Here is a 24,868-nt window from a genome sequence, read left to right on the forward strand (position 1 = left end):
TATGCCTCGGGTGCTCGTTATGCCCTCATCTCCCCTACTCATAACTGAATGGAAATTTATTTTAAGAGTTACCGTTTGATAAGAAAAATAGGGGCATGGAAAGCACCTTCAGGTTATACGTTTGTTAGGCATATAAATCAAGTAAAAACTTGAGACTTTGATGTTTGGCTAAAGTGGGGTGTAAATTTGATAAGGCTATAATAGAACTAGGTCAACCTAAAGGAAATTTTAATTTAATAAGCACTTACAAATCCAATGGCTTTTTTACGTTCGAGGTAAATATGGGCCCAAGTTGATGTTCTTCGTTTTATTGATGGATTTTCGCCAATCTGGCCAATTCAGCTTATAGTATTAGATATGAGTTCTAGCGATTGGAAAAAGAAATGATTGCAGAAAGTTGAGAGAGCTTTTGGTTAATTTTTTTTTTTATAGCCAATAAAAAATTTATTTTATTTTTATGAAAAACCACGCATTAGTCATATGAAAATCCAAGAATTTTATGCGAAAATAAATAAGAGATATGCTCTAAAAGAAGGTGTTCTTCCAAAAAAGATTAAAAACTGAAACCCATTTTGCCTGGCATGGTCTTTAATTCTGCGATCTCTGCAGTTTAGGTACTTATGATATAATTTATTTGGCTAACAAGATGCAGAAGGATTGAATATTATACCGATGATATTACATACCGTGTATCACTTCAAATCTCGACATACCCCATCTGGCGACGAGTTGAACAAGGATTATGGTTATATTCAAACGGTGTATGTATTTCCTTGAAAAGTTAGCATCTCACGAGACAAGAGCTTTAATGCAATCGTCAATTGAGATCGACCTTAAGGAACTTCTATTGGCAGTCGCAGAAGGTCAAATATCAGCCTTGAGCTTAGTCCATTGGCTTTGAGGTTGAGTACCATAATAGTGCATCATTTGACAGAACAAAGGAACATAACAGCGCGATCAACTGAACAAATTATAAGAGTGAGCCGTGGAAATCTTTGCAGAATACTTAAAAAGTTGTACAGATCAAAGTTACGCCACGCCAGCTATCGAACTTTGTCTTCTTTCTACGGGACCTTTACGAGGATAGCTTGAATGAAGTGGAATGAATTTTTAGTTGAAATCTTAAAAATCGGTATGAAATCGGTATGTTTTGTCAAAAATCTGTAATCGGTATATACCGATTCTTGGTCAAAATTTTGCTCAAAAATCGGTATAAATACCGGAAAATCGGTATGTGTGGCATCGCTGCCTCCGCTGCTCGCTCGCTTGTTGATGTTCGTGTCCGCCGTTCGGGCACCAAACCACACACCACCAGCAAGGATGAGTAGGTACACAAACCCAAACAAAGGCTTTCACACGAAACGAGGTGGGATTGGTGAGTTTCCGTCGTAAAAGCCGGAAAAGCCGGCATGGTGAAAACAAACACATCGACGTCTCAGACGCGCGCTGCGTCTGATGCATCAGAAAATGTGATATTCTTCTCATTCAGTTAATTCCATGCAAAGCAATTATTAATCGCCATCAATCTAAAGATTATACAGTGAGGGGCAAAATAAGTGTCCAAATTTTTTTTATCATTTCTTTTACTTTTCTGGTTAAAATTCACCGAAAACACATCGTAATCATTTTTAAAATATTTTTTATTATGTTCTTTTCAATTTTTGTTTATGTTGCGCTGGTAAAAAAAGAAAGTTTTTCTGATAAAAACAAAAACAATTAATATTCCAAAAAAAAAAATGGGCAAAATAAAGTGTCCAACTCTAAAATCAATATAATTTCGATAAGTTTCCACTGCGAGGTCCCTAGAATGTGTTTGTTTTATGTATTTTGACGTTTCATAACAACTGGCTTGGCTCTGGAGTATTCAAACAGGTGTCTACATTCGGATAAGTTGTAAAATATGGAGAACGCATAAATTTCTGGTTCCATTCCGTTGTCCATCCGGAAACTGGTTGTTCGTGATGTGAATAACGGTCAAACGCACCGGGAAGTGGCCAAGCACTACGAAATCAGCAAGACAGCGGTATAAAAAATCATGAAGAAGATGAAAACGTTCGGATCGGAGATGGATCGCCCAGGAAGAGGACTGAAGCCCAAGACAGATGCCAGAACGGACAAGAAAATCATTTTTGAAGTGAAGAAAAACGCAATAATAACGATCCGGCAGATACAGGAAGAGCTCCAATTTTCGGTATTGCGTTGTACTGTCCGTCGCCGCAGAGGCTGGGTGATTCGGCCGAAAGTCATGAGGCCTAAAGCCATTCGGCCGAAGGTCGTGCGGCCGATGGACATTAGGCTGAATGGGCTATCTGGCCGAATAGACCACTAGGCTGAATGGGTTATTCGGCCGACGGTTGTCCAGCCGAAGGCTGTTAGGCCGAAAGGGCGCAAGGCCGAAAGGATGATCGGCCGAATGTTTACTAAGCCAAATAGTCACTAGGCCGAATGGTCATAAGGCCTAATGGCTGTTAGGCCGAATGGTCATAAGGCCGAATGCTCATTAGGCCGAACGGTCATTTGGCCGAATGGTTATTAGGCCGAATGGTCATTTGGCCGAATGGTCATTAGGCCTAATAGTCATTTGGCCGAATGGTCATTAGATCGAATGGTGGCAAGGCCGAAAGGTCTCAAGGCCGAATGTTCGTAAGTCCCAATGGGTGTTAGGCCGAAATGTCGTTAGGCCGAAAGGTCATTAGGCCGAATGGTCGTTATGCCAAATGGTCGTTAGGCCGAACACACAAAACTTTCGGGGCTCCACTTAGCAAAATTTCGCTGTTACTTACCGTTAGCAAAAATATTTTTTTACCGTCGAGTTAGCAAAAAGCTAAATTTACTTGATTTTAGTAATTTTAAAGTTTATCTTGCTCGATTTTAGTTAAACGAAAGTATTTTAGCCGCTTTGTGCACAGACAGCAGCCGCCGCGTGTTGGGAGGAAAAAAACAAACTGACACGATTGAGCGCGGTTCCGAAAGTTTGATTCTGGTGCTCCTAAAGGTGGCTAAGTCAACTACGATATACTAGCCTAATCGACGCCGGAAGCGTACAGGTAGGATCAATTATAAATTATAAAGATTTTCCAACTTTTTAATTGTTTATTATTTTTCTACCAGGTTACAACTTCAAAAAGAAATCCTCAACAGTCTGGAAATGAAAAGGGCCGAGACTGAAAATTCAACGAGCTCCATCCGACACACAACTTAGTGCATTCGTTGGTAAGAATGGCATTGCAATCCGCTCGCCGGAAGGTGCGTCCCCGGGATCGGAACTTCTGTTCTACAAAGTGTCAAAATTTTTAAGAAAAATGTGAAAAATAAATTAAAAGTGAATGAAATTTAAGTATTGTATTTAAGAATCAAACATTCCCCCTAAATCACCACAGAAAAACCATAAATTTTAAAATTTCAGGTCCGGGCGATCTTTTTCTCCGGTTTTTGCTAAAAAAGTGAGCAAAAATAGCGGCGGCTAAATTTTTCGCTCGTTTGCTAAAATTTTAGTTCGAAAAAATTGCTAAATTGATTGCTAAGATTTTAGCTGGTCAAATTTGAGCAAAATTTTGCTAATTTCCGGCCTCGAAAGTTTTGTGTGAATGATCATAAGGCTGAATGATCTTCATGAATGGTTGCTAGGTCAATAAGAAACCTTTTTCACTTGTCTGCATGCTAGGCCGAATGGTCATGAGGCCAGATGATCGTTAGGCTGACTGGCTGTTAGGCCGAATGGACGGTAGGCCGAATGTTCATAAGGCCGAATGGTTACTAGGCCGAATGGTCGTAAAGCCGAAAGGTGTTACCAAATGGTCGAATCCAGTCGTACACCCATTCGGCCTGATGATTTTTCGGCCTAACGCAAATGGTCGCCTAACATGCAAAAAAGCGATAAAATGTCAAGCATAAATTTGGCCCAACGACCATTCAGCCGAACAACCATTCGGCCTAGTGGCCATTCGGCCTAACGACCTTCTTACATCCATTCGGCCTTACGACCATTCAGCATTATGACCATTCGGCCTAGTGACCATTCGGCCTAACGACGATTCGGCCAAGCATCCATTCGCTTTTACGACCATTCGGCCAAACGATCTTTCGGCCTAGCATCCATTCGGCTTAACGACCTTTCGGCCTTACGACCATTTGGCCTAATGACCATTCAGCCTAATGACCATTCGGCCTAATGACCACTCGGCCTATCGTCCATTCGGCCTTATAACCATTCGGCCTATCGCCCATTCGGCCTATCGCCCATTCGGCCTATCGTCCATTCGGCCTAATGACCATTCGGCCAAATAACCATTCGGCCAAATAACCATTCGGCCAAATGACCGTTCGGCCTAATGAGCATTCGGCATTTTTTTTTGCTGGAAATCGAGGCAAAAATTTACAGTGTAGGTCAGTAGGTCATAAAAGTTTATTTCGAGAAAACCCGCTTTAAAGTTGCTGTGTTAGGCCATTTTCCATATATTTTTCAAAAATTTGTATTTTGCTCTCGAATGTAAAAGTATGCTATTGAATTCGGAAAATCTGAAAAAATCACCAAATATAGTTTGAAAAATAAAGAATCGTTTGGCATCATTAACTCAAAATCGGCCATTTTGTCACTTATACCCCTTTGGCCCCAGGGCCTCATATATATATATATATATATATATATATATATATATATATATATATATATATATATATATATATATATATATATATATATATATATATATATATATATATATATATATATATATATATATATATATATATATATATATATATATATATATATATAAATATATATATATATATATATATATATATATATATATATATATATATATATATATATATATATATATATATATATATATATATATATATATATATATATATATATATATATATATATATATATATATATATATATATATATATATATATATATATATATATATATATATATATATATATATATATATATATATTTATATTATATACATACTGTGGTAAGTTCTAAAAGCTTCAAAAGAATTTCGAGAAAAATTAAGTTTGTGGTTACTTAAAGGGGTAGGTTAATGAAATCAGTCAAAACAAAAATTTATTTATGCGAAATTGCGAAATATCTTAAACAATGCATAAAACATCAGGATCTGGTTTTATTTAAAAAAAATCTAATGTTTCTGATTCTAGCTCTACTCGAAAATTGGTTCGCAAAACGCAAACTTTACTTGTCTATGAAGGTGGAAGAACGGGTCAAAATTAATTTTGGTAGAAAATGTTACATACACGTAGAGAAAACTAGGCTTCTGAAACAAAAAAAAACTGATTTTGATTCAAAACATTGATTCAAAAAAATTATGTTTGAAAGAAATTATTAATTCTTTGAACCAAATATTCTTGGACTTGGACTTTGATTTTAAACAAATTCTCTAATTCTAAATAAATGGTTCAATTGCATATTTCTTTTGAAACAAAGTAAACTTTTTTGGAAAAAAAAGAATTTTAAAAAAATTAAGATTCCTTTAAATAAAAGCTTCAGCCTTTGATTCAAAAGATATTTTGATTTGACTTGCAAGAAGAATAGAAAACCGAAAAATCGGAACAAGTTTGGTTGGTTGTGTGAAAATGTGGATCAGAGTTAGCTAAATTAGGAGGATTCAGGATGAAGTTATTGCATTTTTGAAGTAACCAGTAAATGTCCAAAGGAGTAATAGTTTAACATATTGTATTTATACCACCATTATAGTATACCGTCTCAGCGTATCCGGCCAGCCTTCACCACCTTCGGGATACTGGGTTCGTCGTAGAGTCGCGCGAGCTCGTGGTTCATCTTTCGCATCCACACTCCTGTACGCCGCCAAAGATGGTTCTTAACACTCGTCGCTCGAATACTCCGAGTGTACGCAGGTCCTCCTCGAGCAATATCCATGTCTCATGCCCGTAGAGAACAACCGGTCTAATGAGCGTCATATACAGGTTACACTTCGTGAGAGGGCTAAGTCTTCTCGAGCGCAGTTGCTTGTGGAGTCCATAGTAGGAACGACTTCCGCTGATAATTCGCCTCCGGATCTCACGGCTGGTGTCGTTGTCTGCGGTCACCAGTGAGCCGAGATAGACAAAGTCTTCGACTGTCTCCAGCTCGTCGCCGTCGATCGTGACCTTGTTATTACTAGACCAGCGGGTTCGGTCGGTCTCGGATACTACAATTTTTCAAGACCTGGGCCGACGGATGGTTATTTTTTCAAGTCCCTGGATGCCTCAACCCAGGTGAAAGCTGCACAAGATGACACCACTCCAAATGCAGCGGTCAGGTCGACGAAAATGAGAACCGTAAGATTCGATTTTAGTGAACCGGTTTGTGACTCAGTGTTTCATTTGTTTGTAAAAAAAATAAATTTAAGATTTAAAATTCTTTCGTTTTATGATATAAAATTCCTAATAGGAATTTCAAAACAAAATATTTCTTGAAAATATGTTTCCCAAATGAAATAAATGCTTTTAAATCTAAATCTGAGTTACATTGTGGTGAAAGAAAATTAAATTTCGATCAAATGAAACTGTTTTTTTGAATCAAAGAATTAATATTTTGAATCAAAGATTTTTCAAAAGAGAAATTCTTTGAAACAAACAAAAACAAAGGAAATTTTCCTTTGTTTTTAGTACATAACTCCGATTTCCTTTCATTCTTGAATGACACAATATGTCGATTTAAGCAAACAAAAAAAAAAATAGCAAACGATCATTGGAACCATGCTTAAATCGAACACATGAGAATAAAAGTTAACATTAATTTAAAAAAAATCCTAATTGTTGGCAGTTTTTTCAGGTATTAGTGGCAAAATTTGCCTATTTTACTTTACATGGGACAAGCTTCATAATTGGTATTGTTTTTTTTTCCTGAAAATTAACAAATAATTTAGCATTTTGAAATGAAATAAACGTTTTGATAAACTCACCGTTTAAAACTTCGAAACTTTTGAATACAACAACCGGTAAATTTCTCGGTAGATTTCTTTCGGCTTATGCCACGAAGAGCTATCAATCCAACTCGGTTTTTCTGTGGTCATTCTAACGCGTGAGGCGTTACGACTACGAGTCCGAAATTTCAGGATAGCTGAGACTTATTGATGTACTTCAACAAGGCTGGAACTTTATTTTGCAAGTAAAAGATTCGCTGGCATTCTTTCCTTGTCACGGTCTTGATCCGGTGGAAACCCGTTTTTATGAGAATCTATCCGGCCTTCGTTTTTTAAAGGGAAACCTTCAATAATCCTCAGCAGAATAATTTTTTGCTTTTTAGGCACTTGAAATGAACTCAGCAGACGGGATAGAAAGTTTCCGCGAATCTGCAAACGCTTCCGTTGAATTTGAATAGTTATTGGATTAGCTAAAAATTGGAATACGACTAATTATTATTTATATTTAATGGGGTGATAAAATTGAGGTGCTACTATTAAATGAGATGCATAACGTGGTTTGGCTTCTGAGTTGTGTTAAATTTTGTTAGAAGTTTTGAATAGTGTATTTTAAGTTGAAAATCAACTGCATAAATTGAGATTCGAGAGACATATCCACTAAGCACCTCTAACAGAATATTAAATGACATATAAGGTACACCGGGGCAAGTGCAAACGGTTTTCACCATAGTTCAACTTTCACATGTCCTAGAAAAATATGTAAATCTTTAAAAATTATCAATTATCGTTCGTTGCATCATTAAAATGGTTCTCAACAAATTCCCGTAGAAAGTGAAAATTTAAAAAATGTTGGTAAAAGTAACGGCACTTTTGTGAAAAAATTTCTAAGTTTGCACTTGCCCCGTTTATGGGGGCAAGTGCAAAAGCAATGCTTTTTCCAAACTTATTCAAAGATGCGTCAGTGTATCGTTACTAAAACGAATTTAATACATGTTCCGGTATGTTTTATCAACTTTTTTTTTATGTATTTGCTGTTTTTCTGCTATATTAATGGAACTTCAGTTTTGCTGACTGTTGTTTGAAGCAAAAGACCTTCATTTGCCAAGGCATTACGGAATTTTGAATATCCGCCTCAGATACAACACTTTGGATACCCTTTCTGATCACTCTAATATAATGCTGAACCATTTTTGAGATGATTTTTTTTAATGTCTGATGTTACATGGCTTAAAGGTGCGTTTGCACTTACCCCCGCAGTGTGGGTTGACAGGAGTGAATATTATTTTCACAATTTTTAGGGTCTACTGAAAATTTATCATAAATTTTCTGCTTTCACCTGAATATCAGTCCCAAACACTCACCTTTCGACGAAAAATCGTATTTGAATGCCCTTTTTTGTAGCCAAAAAAAGCAAAACAAAAACACACTTTTCATGTCTAGTACGTACTTGAATTCGTGTGTAATCAAACAGTGCCGTGTTTTTAGTGAATAATTGAAAGAAAGTTTAGTTTATATCTATGTCAGATTGATGGTTTGGACAACAACAACAACTTCTAGAAGAAGAAATATTTTTTAATTTTTTTGTAACAGAGAAAAGTTAATCGTTTGCACTTGCCCCGGTGTACCTTATACATTTATATAACAATGATTCAGCTTTCAGAAAGCAAATCTGATCGAAATTTGTGAAAGTCTTTTTATATTTGAAAGTTTTTTTATATTACCGTTTTAATTACCTATATTCTCAAGTGGACAGCTTCAATTATGAATCATGCTATTTGGATCCGTAACTATCTGCAATAAACTTATCTTATCATGCCCAGCTTACGATTGGACACAATTTCATCTTGTGAACACACGATCACAGCTTGATAAAGGAAATTAAACCGTTTATTCACAATCGACTTGGAACTCCCCCAATCCAGATTAGGACAATCATCGCTTAGGTAGCTTTCGGATGAGTAATTGCGCTAATTTGATTTATCAGATGTTTCGTTTTATTTTTATATAAAAAAAAAGGTTCTAATACGTAACTACTAAGTGTCCATTCGAATACGATTGAAGAGCGTAATATTTATATGCGTAAACCGGGCGAATGCGAAACGCTTTTCGTATCGAACTGATTTGTTTTATTTCATTTTTAGCGCTCTTTCCATACGTCACATTTTGGCAGAACTGGTTCAGTAGTAGATAAGTTTAGAGGAAGAGATAACGGCTAAATCGATGAACCTTATGTATCTAGTTAAGTACTAACCGTGGCATTGTGATAAGTACACGTTTTTATCATTATATTCCTTTTTGCTCACTAAATGTATATGATAAATTCCTATGTTTTTTTCTTCTTTTAACGATAAATGGACGAGATGGCTATTTGTCACATCATGCACTGCGATGCAACAATCCAAAACTTAGCCTAAGAAGTCGAAATTAGAGGTCGAAGATCAATAAACGGTCTGAATGCTGCTGGCTACGCGTTCAAACTGAATTTAGCCAACGCACGGCGTCATTTCAATGCAAAATAAAAGCAAAAATAAAATCCTATAGGCACTCAGGCCTAGAAAATGCTATCTCCAAAAATGGAGCCCCCCTTTGGCTATTTGATGATGGGCGGCTCGATTCTCGGAACGACCGGCTTCTGGGCGATTGGAGGCTTTGTACTGATGCTGGGTCCGGCGACCCCACTCGAGTGTGGGCCCATCATCGAGGGGGTCAGCGGGGTCGGATGGCTGATGGTGCTGGGCGTGGGAGCCGCCAGGGGCATCGTTTCGCGCAGTGGTCGCTTCATGCGCATCGATTGGTTGGCCCCATTTGCCCCATTGGGGAGAGTCATTTTCGTCTTCTTCAGCAACATCACCAGCTGAATCACGCAAAATATGCCAAGACTCTGCAACGGAAAGATAAGATAACAGGTTAGAATCAGTTAGTACGTTATGGAACGAACATGTGTAAAACATAAGAAAACAAAACTGGGTGCAACTACAAAGGAGTTGTTTTTGATAAAGTAATCTATGCTTACATCCAAAATATAAAATATTTTGAAGATGAACGGTACAATTTCTTTGAGAAATATCAAAAGCAACAGGGTCAGGATTTATGTATGCAGAATCTGAATTTCAGACTACAAGATTTTAAAAAATTTCAAATTTCAGGATTCAAGTATCGGATTTAATTTGTAAAGTTAGATTTAAGATTTCAGCTTCCGGATACAGACTCAGATTTCAGATTCAGATTTCAGATTCAGATTTCAGATTCAGATTTCAGATTCAGATTCAGATTTCAGATTCATATTTCAGATTCAGATTTCAGATTCAGATTTCAGATTCAGATTTCAGATTCAGATTTCAGATTCAGATTTCAGATTCAGATTTCAGATTCAGATTTCAGATTCAGATTTCAGATTCAGATTTCAGATTCAGATTTCAGATTCAGATTTCAGATTCAGATTTCAGATTCAGATTTCAGATTCAGATTTCAGATTCAGATTTCAGATTCAGATTTCAGATTCAGATTTCAGATTCAGATTTCAGATTCAGATTTCAGATTCAGATTTCAGATTCAGATTTCAGATTCAGATTTCAGATTCAGATTTCAGATTCAGATTTCAGATTCAGATTTCAGATTCAGATTTCAGATTCAGATTTCAGATTCAGATTTCAGATTCAGATTTCAGATTCAGATTTCAGATTCAGATTTCAGATTCAGATTTCAGATTCAGATTTCAGATTCAGATTTCAGATTCAGATTTCAGATTCAGATTTCAGATTCAGATTTCAGATTCAGATTTCAGATTCAGATTTCAGATTCAGATTTCAGATTCAGATTTCAGATTCAGATTTCAGATTCAGATTTCAGATTCAGATTTCAGATTCAGATTGCAGATTCAGATTTCAGATTCAGATTTCAGATTCAGATTTCAGATTCAGATTTCAGATTCAGATTTCAGATTCAGATTTCAGATTCAGATTTCAGATTCAGATTTCAGATTCAGATTTCAGATTCAGATTTCAGATTCAGATTTCAGATTCAGATTTCAGATTCAGATTTCAGATTCAGATTTCAGATTCAGATTTCAGATTCAGATTTCAGATTCAGATTTCAGATTCAGATTTCAGATTCAGATTTCAGATTCAGATTTCAGATTCAGATTTCAGATTCAGATTTCAGATTCAGATTTCAGATTCAGATTTCAGATTCAGATTTCAGATTCAGATTTCAGATTCAGATTTCAGATTCAGATTTCAGATTCAGATTTCAGATTCAGATTTCAGATTCAGATTTCAGATTCAGATTTCAGATTCAGATTTCAGATTCAGATTTCAGATTCAGATTTCAGATTCAGATTTCAGATTCAGATTTCAGATTCAGATTTCAGATTCAGATTTCAGATTCAGATTTCAGATTCAGATTTCAGATTCAGATTTCAGATTCAGATTTCAGATTCAGATTTCAGATTCAGATTTCAGATTCAGATTTCAGATTCAGATTTCAGATTCAGATTTCAGATTCAGATTTCAGATTCAGATTTCAGATTCAGATTTCAGATTCAGATTTCAGATTCAGATTTCAGATTCAGATTTCAGATTCAGATTTCAGATTCAGATTTCAGATTCAGATTTCAGATTCAGATTTCAGATTCAGATTTCAGATTCAGATTTCAGATTCAGATTTCAGATTCAGATTTCAGATTCAGATTTCAGATTCAGATTTCAGATTCAGATTTCAGATTCAGATTTCAGATTCAGATTTCAGATTCAGATTTCAGATTCAGATTTCAGATTCAGATTTCAGATTCAGATTTCAGATTCAGATTTCAGATTCAGATTTCAGATTCAGATTTCAGATTCAGATTTCAGATTCAGATTTCAGATTCAGATTTCAGATTCAGATTTCAGATTCAGATTTCAGATTCAGATTTCAGATTCAGATTTCAGGTTCAGATTTCAGATTCAGATTTCAGATTCAGATTTCAGATTCAGATTTCAGATTCAGATTTCAGATTCAGATTTCAGATTCAGATTTCAGATTCAGATTTCAGATTCAGATTTCAGATTCAGATTTCAGATTCAGATTTCAGATTCAGATTTCAGATTCAGATTTCAGATTCAGATTTCAGATTCAGATTTCAGATTCAGATTTCAGATTCAGATTTCAGATTCAGATTTCAGATTCAGATTTCAGATTCAGATTTCAGATTCAGATTTCAGATTCAGATTTCAGATTCAGATTTCAGATTCAGATTTCAGATTCAGATTTCAGATTCAGATTTCAGATTCAGATTTCAGATTCAGATTTCAGATTCAGATTTCAGATTCAGATTTCAGATTCAGATTTCAGATTCAGATTTCAGATTCAGATTTCAGATTCAGATTTCAGATTCAGATTTCAGATTCAGATTTCAGATTCAGATTTCAGATTCAGATTTCAGATTCAGATTTCAGATTCAGATTTCAGATTCAGATTTCAGATTCAGATTTCAGATTCAGATTTCAGATTCAGATTTCAGATTCAGATTTCAGATTCAGATTTCAGATTCAGATTTCAGATTCAGATTTCAGATTCAGATTTCAGATTCAGATTTCAGATTCAGATTTCAGATTCAGATTTCAGATTCAGATTTCAGATTCAGATTTCAGATTCAGATTTCAGATTCAGATTTCAGATTCAGATTTCAGATTCAGATTTCAGATTCAGATTTCAGATTCAGATTTCAGATTCAGATTTCAGATTCAGATTTCAGATTCAGATTTCAGATTCAGATTTCAGATTCAGATTTCAGATTCAGATTTCAGATTCAGATTTCAGATTCAGATTTCAGATTCAGATTTCAGATTCAGATTTCAGATTCAGATTTCAGATTCAGATTTCAGATTCAGATTTCAGATTCAGATTTCAGATTCAGATTTCAGATTCAGATTTCAGATTCAGATTTCAGATTCAGATTTCAGATTCAGATTTCAGATTCAGATTTCAGATTCAGATTTCAGATTCAGATTTCAGATTCAGATTTCAGATTCAGATTTCAGATTCAGATTTCAGATTCAGATTTCAGATTCAGATTTCAGATTCAGATTTCAGATTCAGATTTCAGATTCAGATTTCAGATTCAGATTTCAGATTCAGATTTCAGATTCAGATTTCAGATTCAGATTTCAGATTCAGATTTCAGATTCAGATTTCAGATTCAGATTTCAGATTCAGATTTCAGATTCAGATTTCAGATTCAGATTTCAGATTTCAGATTCAGCTTCAGATCGCAATATTTTGTATTTCAGATTCTATGATTCAGGTCGGAGTTCGAATTTCATAATTAAATTTTCTAAAGTTTTTGCATAAAGGTAGCATTTGGAGTCTTTTTCAAGTTGTAAGGTAGAAAAGAATATTTCAAAATCTGAACATCTGATTTTCTTTAGTATCAATCAGAATATCAAATAGAAATTTTTGATTTTTTTTTTAAACTTTCTTCTTACCTAATTTCAAATGGTTTTTGTATAGTATTTCGATGAGGATTTGAAACCCAGTTGCTCAGAGTTCAGCATTCTTATATAGAGCTTCCCAAATGCTCTTAACTCTATTATGGAGGACGGACTTGGTGAAGGAAATGGAAAACTTGAAACTCAATCCAACAAGCCGCACCATGCCATGAGACCGGGTATCGAACATTCAGAGAACTTTTTATTACTTAAAGCTTAGTTCTTTTAGAAATGGGACACTTTCATTTGCTAATAGCTCGTTAACTAGTTATTGGATATAGAAAATTTTGACAGCATTTTGTTGCCTGTAAAAAGTTCTATTCGACCTGTTTTTTTCAAAATTTAAAATTTCCGCGTTTTTGAGATATGTACGATGCAAGAGAAAAAGAAAAAAATAATTTTGCACAGTTTCCTTGAAAATACGTCATTATCAAATTGATAGCTGACAAAACCGTTGATTATTCAAAGAATTACTGAGTTTTTGTGGTGGATAAGTATGCAAACACTGCCAATAATGTTCACAAAGTTCAAATCAAGAATTGGAGAGAAGCACATGATCGGCAACAACGGTTAAGGGTCATCAAGGAAGTCAAGTCTCATACCAGCATTATAAATTTTCAATAAACGAATAACTAAGAGTAGATCGCTGAAATGTCCAAAACAATTTTCTCCGATAAGCTGACAGTGTTGCCTAGTGATGACTCATTGAAATCCAACCTCAAACAACCATTTTTTGATAGTTCCAAAGCTTTTAAGCTGTAAAACCGGTACCGAAAAAAAAACGTTCAAAAATGTGGTCAAAAATAATCAAATTTGTTCATTTCGAAACAACTGTATCCACTAAAATGCTTCCAGTTTCCAGTTTTAAGAGAAGTATTGGACCAAAAAGTATCAGAAATTGAAGAAGGAGGGTGAAGCCACCTAAAATATAGATTTTACGACGTATAAGTTGGAGAAACTGATCAATACCATGACTGAAAAAAGTGTGCGCCGGCCAATGGGAGATACTAAGAATAAAGTAGAAATTTCTTTAACAAAAAACGGTAAATATTTTTTATCAAATTTTTTCATTAAAGATCATAACATTACCTTCTTTTTCTTCATAGAAAGTATTTCGTTCAAACGAATGGTTTTTTAGATACAGGCATTCGTAACTGTCCCATTTCTAAAAGAACTAAGCTTTATTAACACAACCCTTGAAAAGATTTGTATCTTTGTAAAATTCACACTTCCAGCAAAACTAAAGGAACAATTTTAGTCCACAGTATAGTAACCAAGTAATATGATGAACAACTAAAATTGTTTTTAAGGGGGGGGGGTAGGGTCTAGCGGGTATAAAAAACACCATATTCACGATTTTTTTCTAGAGCTATCGTTCAAACAAATGTATTCAAATTTTTTGCATTATACAAAGCATTGTTAAAAGAACATTTAGTATTTTTTTCGTAGAAAAATATTGAAAAATGAGCCGGTGACGGAGCACTTTCGAGGATGCCTTTTAGAAAACAGGATTTGCGGTGGACACTGTATCTCAGCACAGAATCATCTAAAGTCAAAAAATCAGAGCAAAATATTTTTAATAGATGTTTTTCTGGACCCCAACGTTTTTATTTAACTTAAAAATATTTTTATGAAATTTTTGTGGCTGTTTGAAGTAAAAACTACGTTTTATCACTTAAAAATCCGCCATTTTTCACCTGTAAAATCTCCCCAAAGTAAAAAAATCAAAAAAGAAAAACGTTGGGGTCTGGCATTTTATATGTAGAAAATATGTTCCAAATTTGAAAAGAATCGGATAAGTAGTTTTCAAATGACGATGTCCACGGACTTTAAAAATGTGCTTTCGAGAAAAACGCGTTTGAAATTTCTGCTCTTGCTTTCTTGCAGTATTAGATAGGAGGAGATAAAGGCCTATAACTTCTACAGTTTTGCTTCAATTGACTTGAAAATTTGACACAACATTCTTGAAATGTTTTACAATAACAAAATAAAAAAATAAAAAAATCGATTTTTTTAAAGTGTTAGACCCTAAATACCCCCCCCCCTTAAAGAACTTTGATGTTCTTTACCAATCTGAGACAATGTTTATTTCGTTTGCAAAAAATCTTTATGTTTCATTCTAAAAAGTTCAAATTAAGCATCTGGGAAACAACAAGTATTTGAAAACTCTCAATTTTATGAACCAGTTAACGAATAATATTTTATTTAAATGATTGATGGCATTTCGGTAGAGTGTTTTTTTTTCTTTATTAGAGAGACTTTCAGTCTTTAGGTAAAGTGTTAAATTCAAAAAGGACAACTATCAAATAAAAGTAATAAAATTATAGACACATAGATGAATAAGAAAAATGATGGTGAAATTACACAATTCAACTTAGTGAACTTCGGGAATGCTGAAAAAACGCTCATATTTGAGTTAATTCATAGGAAAACAACATTTGCATCGGCAAGTGGAACTGAAAGATGCAAAAACTTAAACTCGACAATATTTAAAACATGTATTTTTGATATTTGTTTTGAAAAAATTATATATATCATGATTCATGGCTGAGTTTGTGTTGTGGGATTACTTCAAAGTTTTCTGTTGTCGAAGCTTTTCCTCAGGAGAAGACATCGCAAGCTTTTGTACTAAACTTGTTTAGCACACCTAGTTCATAGTATACATGCAGGCGTTTAGGTTCGCTAGGACGAGTCCATTTATAAGTAATCGGATACTTTTTTGTTTCGATTATAGTCGTTCTACCATATAATCGGATAGTGAAATATCCCATTATTTCAAAAAGTTTTTAAAAATGGATTTTCTTATGGTCCGGAAAAGATTAAGTCTGAATGAATTATGTTTTTTACACATTAGGGACCGCGAAGAAATCCGGGAATTTTACAAACTTAGTATCTTTGTATTATCTAAAGAAGGGGTGCGCAACCTTTTAAACCAACGGGCCAATTTAAATTTGAAATTTTGTCGGGCCGCCAATAGAAAAAACTTTTTTTTTATTATTAGAAGAGCTTCACATAGTTTATTATATCTATAAATGTTTGGCGAAAACAAATCTGAAAAAGGAAAGATAACACGAATTCACGTGTTTAAAAACAAAAATTCAACACGACTTTTCGAATACCCGATATTAAAAAGGTACCTAAATCACTAAATCTTTGTCATTTTTATATTCTCTCAATATTTTAATAGTACCTACTTCTTGGCGAACATTCGTTCTTACAACAGTCTTGTTGTTTGTCTATTCGTCATCACTTCCATTTAAAAATCTTCTTTAGCTTACCACAGTGATAACTAAGAGTGTGAAAAATAAATATTTAAAGAAATCACCGTCTTCTAAGCGTTGGACGTTGAATAGCTGATTGACTTTCTATGATTTTTCCCATAATGAAAACTTGTTCTCAAAGCTTACATTTTTTTCCAAAAAGCGGTAAAAACTCAGTTTTTTAAATTGAAGTCATAAAATCATAAAAAATGCTCAATTTCACATGTTTTTAAGCAACTATCTTCAAAACTACATCCTGGATTTTAGAATTTTTATCCAGATTTTTTGAATTTTTGATCTTTATTAGGCTATCATTGCGATAGGATTTATAAAGCTTTTTTAACTTAACACAGTGATAACTAAGATCAATTTATCGATATTTGTGATAAATGTTCCATAACATTTCTGAAAAAAGCATCACAGATAATTGTGAAAGACATTTTGATTCAAATCACAGAATTTTAGATATCTATTGTTTTTATCAAGAACTAATAATTTTTGTCAATAGCTCTGATGCCGGCCGATTCATGTTGATAAAAAATCTAAAATCGTTCATCCAGGCTTTAAAATATTTCAAGCTTTTGGTTTAAATTTTTTTTCCAGTATTTGAATTTTAACAAAACGAGCCTTTTTGACGAATTGAATAAAATAATTTTTAAAAAATATCTGCTGAGCATATTTTTTATCATACAACTTTGTTTTTGCTTGAGACGAAAATAATGACTTCACTAACGGGCTCCAAAATTCTTTGATCATGTGAAGCTTCCGATTTTCGATTTCTTTCGACTCACTGTCTCACGATGGATTTTACTTTTCAAAGTGGTAGGCGTTAAATAATTACGAAAAATGTATTCTGAACAAAAAATAACTCCAATATTACGATATGCCATTAAACAATATTGCGTTTATGCCTTTAACAGAACATATTTCATTCCAATTTCATATTTTATTATTAAAAGCGTAAGATTTTACATTTTTTAATGCTACAACGCGGTTATGTGTATCATCATTATATGCACTTTTTTTTCTCTCATTGCCCTATTTTTCAATAAAATTTTAACTACGAATTGAAATGCCTAAAATGCCAGAAAAAAGTTAACAATCTGAAAGAGAGTGAGTCAAATGCAGATAAGTGCATATTTGATCAAATAAGACTAATTTTCCAAACAATCCATTATAGAAAAAAGTTAAGGCATAAAAATTTGAAAAAAAGTTTCACGGGTCGCAAACAAGGGTCTCCCGGGCAACATGCGGCCCGTGGGTCGCAGGTTGCTCATCAATGATCTAAAGTGTTGTGCTAAATTTTGCAGAATGAAATTTCCTCATAAAACTTATAACATTTGAGCTATGATTCATTTTCTACTTACTTATTCTACGTCCTTTAGATATACTAAAAGATAAAAAGAAATGGAGGAGTTTTGATCCAAAACGAAACTTACCAGAACGCAAAACATGTGAAATAAGGAAAAATGTTTAAAATAAACTCAGTCTGATGCCATGTGAGAAACTGTATTTTCCTATTGAATTATCATAGTCTAACCCTCAACTGCATGCACTATGAATCCATTCAGAAAAAAATAATTTCGTCAACGGAAATAACTTTATTGGCCTCTAACCAAGAAATTGAAAAAGTTGTTTCAATAGTTTTTTTTGTTTGAAAAGTGTAAAAAATGAGATCATTTTTGATGAGATAATTTTTTTTAAGTTTTATAATAAATTGTAAATAGAATTTTTGATACCTTAAAATTGTTGGAATTCTTTTATAGTACTGCATTATGCCAGAAAGAGTGAAAAAATTGGCATATATGGGCTCGTATCCAGTGTACAGAATTTGCAAATGTTATGTAAATTTTGACTTGATATGGATACTACTTTTGCCCTAATTTCATTTTGAAGTAACTATTTCGCCCAACTTTTTTGCCTCATGGTCGCGTCAAGCCCTGAATGTTTAATTAAACGATTTGTTCAAAAGGATTTTATTTACTTATTTACTTTTAAATTAAACACAATCTAGTTCAACTATCCAACTAACATTGCACAAAATTTGAAGTCTTTTCATTGACGGGAAACAAAGATACAGCTATTCCCGTAAAAAAGGGAAATTTGGAGTTGCTTCACTAAATTTGCTGTATCTTTGACAATTTTCATTGAAAAATCTTGAAATTTGGTCAAAAGATGTGAAAATGTTTGATCTAATACCAGGCCATGTTTTTTTTTCAAAATCGATGAACGTGATCAAAAATGGTGCCGGGTTGAAAATGAGGTTCATTATCGCCCAGCAGACGATTTCATTCTTTTTTGGACGGATGTTTATATGGAAATTATCGTAATCCATGTATTCTTGGTATTTTCTTTCACAAAACAAAAATTTATCACAAAGAATGATGTAAATTGCTAAAAGCTTCCTTTAATACTTTGCTTTGAAAGAGAAAATGTTTCAACAGAGTTCAAAATAAGAAAAACAGAGTTTCAGAAATGACCTGCTAATAATAGGGGAGAGGCGGGCTATATGCGCATATTAAGGAAAGCACTCATTTTCTCCCATATTCCAATAGATAGGAGTCTGAAAACTATATACACATGAGCGGACATCTGTTTTTTATACGTTAGAGCAATTTTTCTGTTAAAATCTCTTACAGTTTTTGTGAAAATAATTTTATAATAAAAGAAGTCAAAATAGCCGATTTCCGAAACTGGCGGGCTAAATGCGCATATTTATGTTTTTAGCTATATTTCATTAACACTTGCAATATTTTGATATTATTTAATTGAAAATGGTAGAAACGGATGTTAAGCATACGTCAAGGCTGAAATTTCGGTGAAATTTTTTTCATCACTAGTTCTTTTGCATGAAACATAGTTAAGTATGCCATATGGCCATATTTCATGGTAATATTTTGTTCATATCGTATTTGTATCGGATCAGTATGAAGTTCTTATTTTTTCGCTGTTAGATCGTGATTTGAGCGTAGATTTCATGTTTAAATGATAAAAAGTAAAAAAATTATAAAACTAGTCTATTTTTCTTGATATAGGCATTTAACCTGCCTTGATATGGGCATTCAGAACCTGTCTCTTATTCCAATATCTTATCATTTACAACTTTGCCAAAAGCTTCAATTTGTTGAATTTCCGATTTCCAGATGAATAAGAAAGAAAAACTATCAAGATTTTTGTTCCCAGAATCTGTACGCACGATAATTAAAGTTCAATATATTCTAACAAAACTGATAAAAATCTTGTTTGAATTTTTCAATTTTTTCGACTTAATATTACAATTTAATTTTTCCATGCCATGTGTTAAAAGCGTATTGCCCTCAAACTGCACTGATTAGATATGATGAATCTCCAGCCATATCGTCAATCGGCTGTATGCGCATATTACCCAACATGCGCATTTAGGAACACTTCCCCCTACCGATAAATAAATTTGATCCACAATTAAAGCGAATATTCTATTCGCTCTTGTGGCTAGTGAACGGTAAACAATGTGCAACTCGAGACCCCATACACCCAACCTTCGGGTAGTGGTCATATCACCTCTTGTCTGCAACTCCGATTCTCTACCTCCCCGTGGTGCTAGCTGGGGTGCGAGCAACCTTAGCGGAAATCGGGTACCCAACCCCGGTGGATGCTTTGGTCGCATGCAGACTGAGTCAGGGGGCGTCTGTTCTCCATGTCAGGGGCGGCGTGCGGAGTGCAACAGCGTCCTGGTGGTATTCGGGACCCAAAACAGCAACATCACGACGGTCCTCCTGCGAGATAGTGGGGTTAGCTGCGGGCCTTGCGAGCCTGTGACTACAAAAAACATAAGCAACGAACAACGTACTATGTAAACTATTCGCTCTTGTGTTTCAATACCAGTTTTGTTGGAACAATTTCTGTTTCTAAATAAAGCAAGAATAAAGTTCCTATCAATTTACAACATTCTTTGTGATAAATTTTGGTTTTGTGAAAGAAAATACCAAGAATACATGGATTATGATTTTTTCCATATAAACATCCGTCCAAAAAAGAATGAAATCGTCTGCTGGGCGATAATGAACCTCATTTTCAATACGGCACCATTTTTGATCACGTTCATCGATTTTGAAAAAAAAACTTGGCCTAGTATTAGATCAAACATTTTCACATCTTTTGACCAAATTTCAAGATTTTTCAATGAAAATTTTCAAAGATACAGCAAATTTAGTGAAGCAACTTCAAATTTCCCTTTTTTACGGGAATAGCTGTATCTTTGTTTCCCGTCAATGTAAAGACTTCAAATTTTGTTCAATGTTAGTTGGATAGTTGAACTAGATTGTGTGAAATTTTCATGAAAAAATATCAACCGAGAGAGAAATGGCAGCTTGGCAAAGTTGGAAGTGGGTGCGCAGCTTCAAGCGATTTCATTCTTTTTTGAACGCAACTGTAGTGCTCGACGGACTAGGACGGTTGGTGGGCCCCATATGAACTTCGAGTTAACCCAACCTTCAATTCAACCAAGCAATAGCAGTATGGTATCAAATAATATGATATCATATGCTAAAGCCTCGATATCGTTGTCAGAAGGGTTCACTATCTTACCGTAGTTGAATTTCCCCTACCTGTCACCTAACCTTACTTGTTTCCATAAATTTCGATTCTTGCTAGTTTGGTTTAAAAATAACCATAGATTTGCTAAGTAAAAGATGTATTCAAGTGATTGATTCTACGCGATTACACGGTTATTCGATAACTCAACTAGGATATCATAAAACAGAATCTATAAAAGGTGTCTTTTAAACTCATCAAACAATAAACTGTAAGCTTAAACAGCTTTATTGGAATCGTCAACTTATCAACAGAACAGGAAAATAACAGTGCTGTTCTTTAAAACCTCATCAATAATTGTGGTCAACTTCTCTAACAAACTATAATACTCAATCTACACGATAGGGGTTCAATTCAAATAAACCGTGTGCCTGTTTTTAAATGCACGAAATGAATGATCTGAACTGCCTTCTCATTCTTGCTTATCGAAATCATATTTTCTATTTTAAACTTCGATTTTTGAATTTCAATCCTAACCGAACAATGTATAGATCTACCAAAAGTATATAAAAAAATAAAAACAAATGTCGAAAGTGTGTTAAAAAATGAAATATCATATTTGTCAAAACAGCATTCCCGTCCAATGAGCCTCTAGTTCTTGTAAAATGCTTGATTGAGGAATAAGCCAACGAAATTAATAAACCGCAAATGCACACTTTCTAGAGCATTGGGGAGGCGAATACCATTACCTATACCTCACCTAGCAATACTTGAAACAGGGGCAATAGGGCATAATCTGTTTGGTAAGGTAGTTAGCTAGTTTAGTTTCATAGAATTAGACTAAACTAGCTAACTACCTTACCAAACAGATTATGCCCTATTGAAAAGTATCACTGAATGACGGCAAATTGTGATATTTTCACTACAAAATTTTCCCATTGTTCAACGGAAGGGAGGGCAAGTGTTTCAACTCCCATTCATCTTATCGGCATGGATCATGAAAAATTGGGACACCATTGAACCATCCGCTAATTTAATTTAAATAAAGGTGTCCATCACGCCTTCTAATTTCAATCATATTATGATCCATGCTTGACAAGATGTGTGCAACGACACTGTCAGGACAATGATAGTAAACCATCATTATCACACGCATGCACACCGCCGCCGTGACCCATGGGAACCCAGGGTACGGGTCTAAGATCGCTTGACGTCTGTGTGTGATCCGGAAAAATATTATTGATTTTTCGAATTCGATTTTCCTCATTTGTACCTTATTTCTGCCTTTTAAATTCAACTGTAAAATAAACTTATTCATAAAAAAGAAAAAAAATATTTTGGTTGAATAAGATGCTATTTGAAGGGCATATTTTAAGTAGAATACAAAAAAAAATCATAGCCAAACTTAGAAATTACAAGTTTCTGAACAAGAACAATATTTCATCTACCTCCCTGAGCTACAACCCCGAAAGTGAAAGTCCTGTTTTGACTTGCTGCCAACTTTCACCGTAGACCGTTGACCTAGAACTTAGTAGTAGGTAATTGTTTAGAATGCCACACAACCGTTTCAAACCCAATTGTCTCACGATCTTTTATCATTTTGAATCACATATAACACAACGCGGACGGTGCCATCATTGCCAGTGTCAAGATGCATATAGTGCGTGCATAAATTACCTAAACTTGTGTCTGATATTTGTATATTTAGAGCAGTTCTATTCCTCTTGCAGCAGCAGCAAAGCAAGTAGGTAGAACAATTTTAAATATTTGACCCTCGATGCGAATAATGACCATGGGAAAAAAATAAAACAGTACAAAAAGTAGAAAGTTAGGCAGTAAAATCTTCAAAATATTGATTCATGGGCAACACTAAACACATTTTAATGGTCATTGATTAATATGTTACTGGCTTTTGGCTTCTCATATAAAAGTCAATGTGATTAGAAATTGTGTAATGTTCTACATTTATGTACTCAAAAAAAAAATACTATTATGTATGCCATAAGATTCTTTTATGAATGAGCGCCATAAGTAAAATTAATTAAATTCACAAGATTATCTGATGGCTGAAATAAACTTTCTGGACGAATATATTTTTGAAAGAGAAGGTTTTGTTTTTCATTTGTAATTTCATAAGATTGCTTAAAAAAAACGGAAATGTCACAAAAATATGTATTTTTATTCGAGACATTGATAATTTGAGTTCCATATCTTGAATTTTAAAACTTTTAATAAACCTTTTTCCACAATCCTGACCAGCAGCAGCAATTTCATTCCGGTTCAAATTCTTCAAAAAACAAATTTAAAAAAGAGGATTTGTTCGCTATGCTCGTTGTGGGATGAAATTCTTCCACAGAATCAGCAAGCACGTCAGTTGTTGGCAGATGTTCGGAAAAATCTTGAGAAATTCCGCTACCGGTTCCGGTCTCTGGGTCTTTTGCTTTTGGTCAGCCAGTAAGCTTATGTGCGGAAAAAAATTTCGTAAATTCAAAGTTTGTGAATATTTCCAACATGTTTCTGACATGCACAAAAATTATAGACTTGCTAAATAAACTTACCATTGAGTAGATCAATGTCACGTTTACTTTAAATGTATTATTTTTCTGATGATAAAGAATCTTTGACGTTTTTTTCTACCGCTTAGAATGAATGTGTTCATTTTATTTTCACACAGAAGTTTCTTCCGTTTTTCATTGGAACTTCTTATGAAAATGTAAAAAATTCATAAGGCTCTTATGAAAAATACTTTTAGACTCAAAAAAGCGGTTTATAAGACGTGTCTTATGAAATTTAGAATAGGATTTCTTCTGAGTGTGTTATTTAATTGTTCTTATATTTGACTTGCATTTACGTATATTAACGCGCCAGCACTAAATTTTACTCCGGTAGTCCGGACTTCCAACTTCCGATAGACTTCCGACGAAGAAAAGTGTTGCCAGTTCACCAACGACTTTTCTAAAAAAAATTATTAAAATTCCCAATATTCTAGATTCTGAACTGATGATATGAATCATTTAAATTATCTTCCTAACTTTTATTTATATGATCATAACCATCATTCCAATACACTGAAGAACGAAGAATATTGGGATACCAAATACGTTTTTTGAAAATATTATTCAAATTAACGAGAAAAATTAAAAAATTGGTTCACTGAAAAAATGAGACACAGCAGAGCAACGCCAAAATTGAATGCGTTTTTTTAAGCAAGATTGTTTTCTAGCGGAAGTTCCAAGACAGTGGTCGAAACTTCCTTTGGACTCCCACATATTTATATGGATAGGGATAGGTCTATTCTCTTCTTAAAATTACTAATTACTTGGCTTCTTCGAGAAAGAATACCGCCGAATACCGCCGAAAAACCGTTAAGCCGAATATTCGGCTTACCGAATAGTTGATCTAAGTATTCGGCCGAATAGGCCGAATAGGCCGAATATCTACTACAGACTTGTAAAATTTTTTAAATGATTTTGAATAATTTATATAATATCCAAAAGTAGTATTGTGAAGCCTACACAATCATCAAAAACTTATGGTTTCAGCAAAACATCTAAGGTGTATCAGCGTATCTTTCACTGTAGATCGTACAGGAGAATACTGACAAGTATTGCTTTATACTATCATTAAAGTGTAATCCAGATTTTCTGGATATATTTAGGATTGCCCATAAATCCAGTAAAGATTTCAGGTAAGTCAAATCTAGCCGTCCAGATATTTTTTAAAATTT

At 34.2% G+C, this 24,868-nt stretch overlaps 1 protein-coding gene across 1 annotated transcript in view; it reads right to left on the bottom strand.

Moving 5' to 3' along the window:
* Positions 1-8,909: 8,909 nt before the first annotated feature.
* LOC129755330 (CD63 antigen) overlaps positions 8,910-24,868 on the bottom strand; it is a 133,080-nt gene continuing 117,121 nt past the window's right edge. The window contains exon 5 of the mRNA XM_055751764.1: positions 8,910-9,783. Within this exon, the coding sequence (XP_055607739.1) occupies positions 9,493-9,783 (291 nt within the window). The 3' untranslated portion in view covers positions 8,910-9,492. The remainder of the gene's footprint in view (positions 9,784-24,868) is intronic.

Source organism: Uranotaenia lowii, chromosome 3 (assembly GCF_029784155.1).
Source record: "Uranotaenia lowii strain MFRU-FL chromosome 3, ASM2978415v1, whole genome shotgun sequence".
Taxonomy (NCBI): Eukaryota; Metazoa; Arthropoda; class Insecta; order Diptera; family Culicidae; genus Uranotaenia; species Uranotaenia lowii.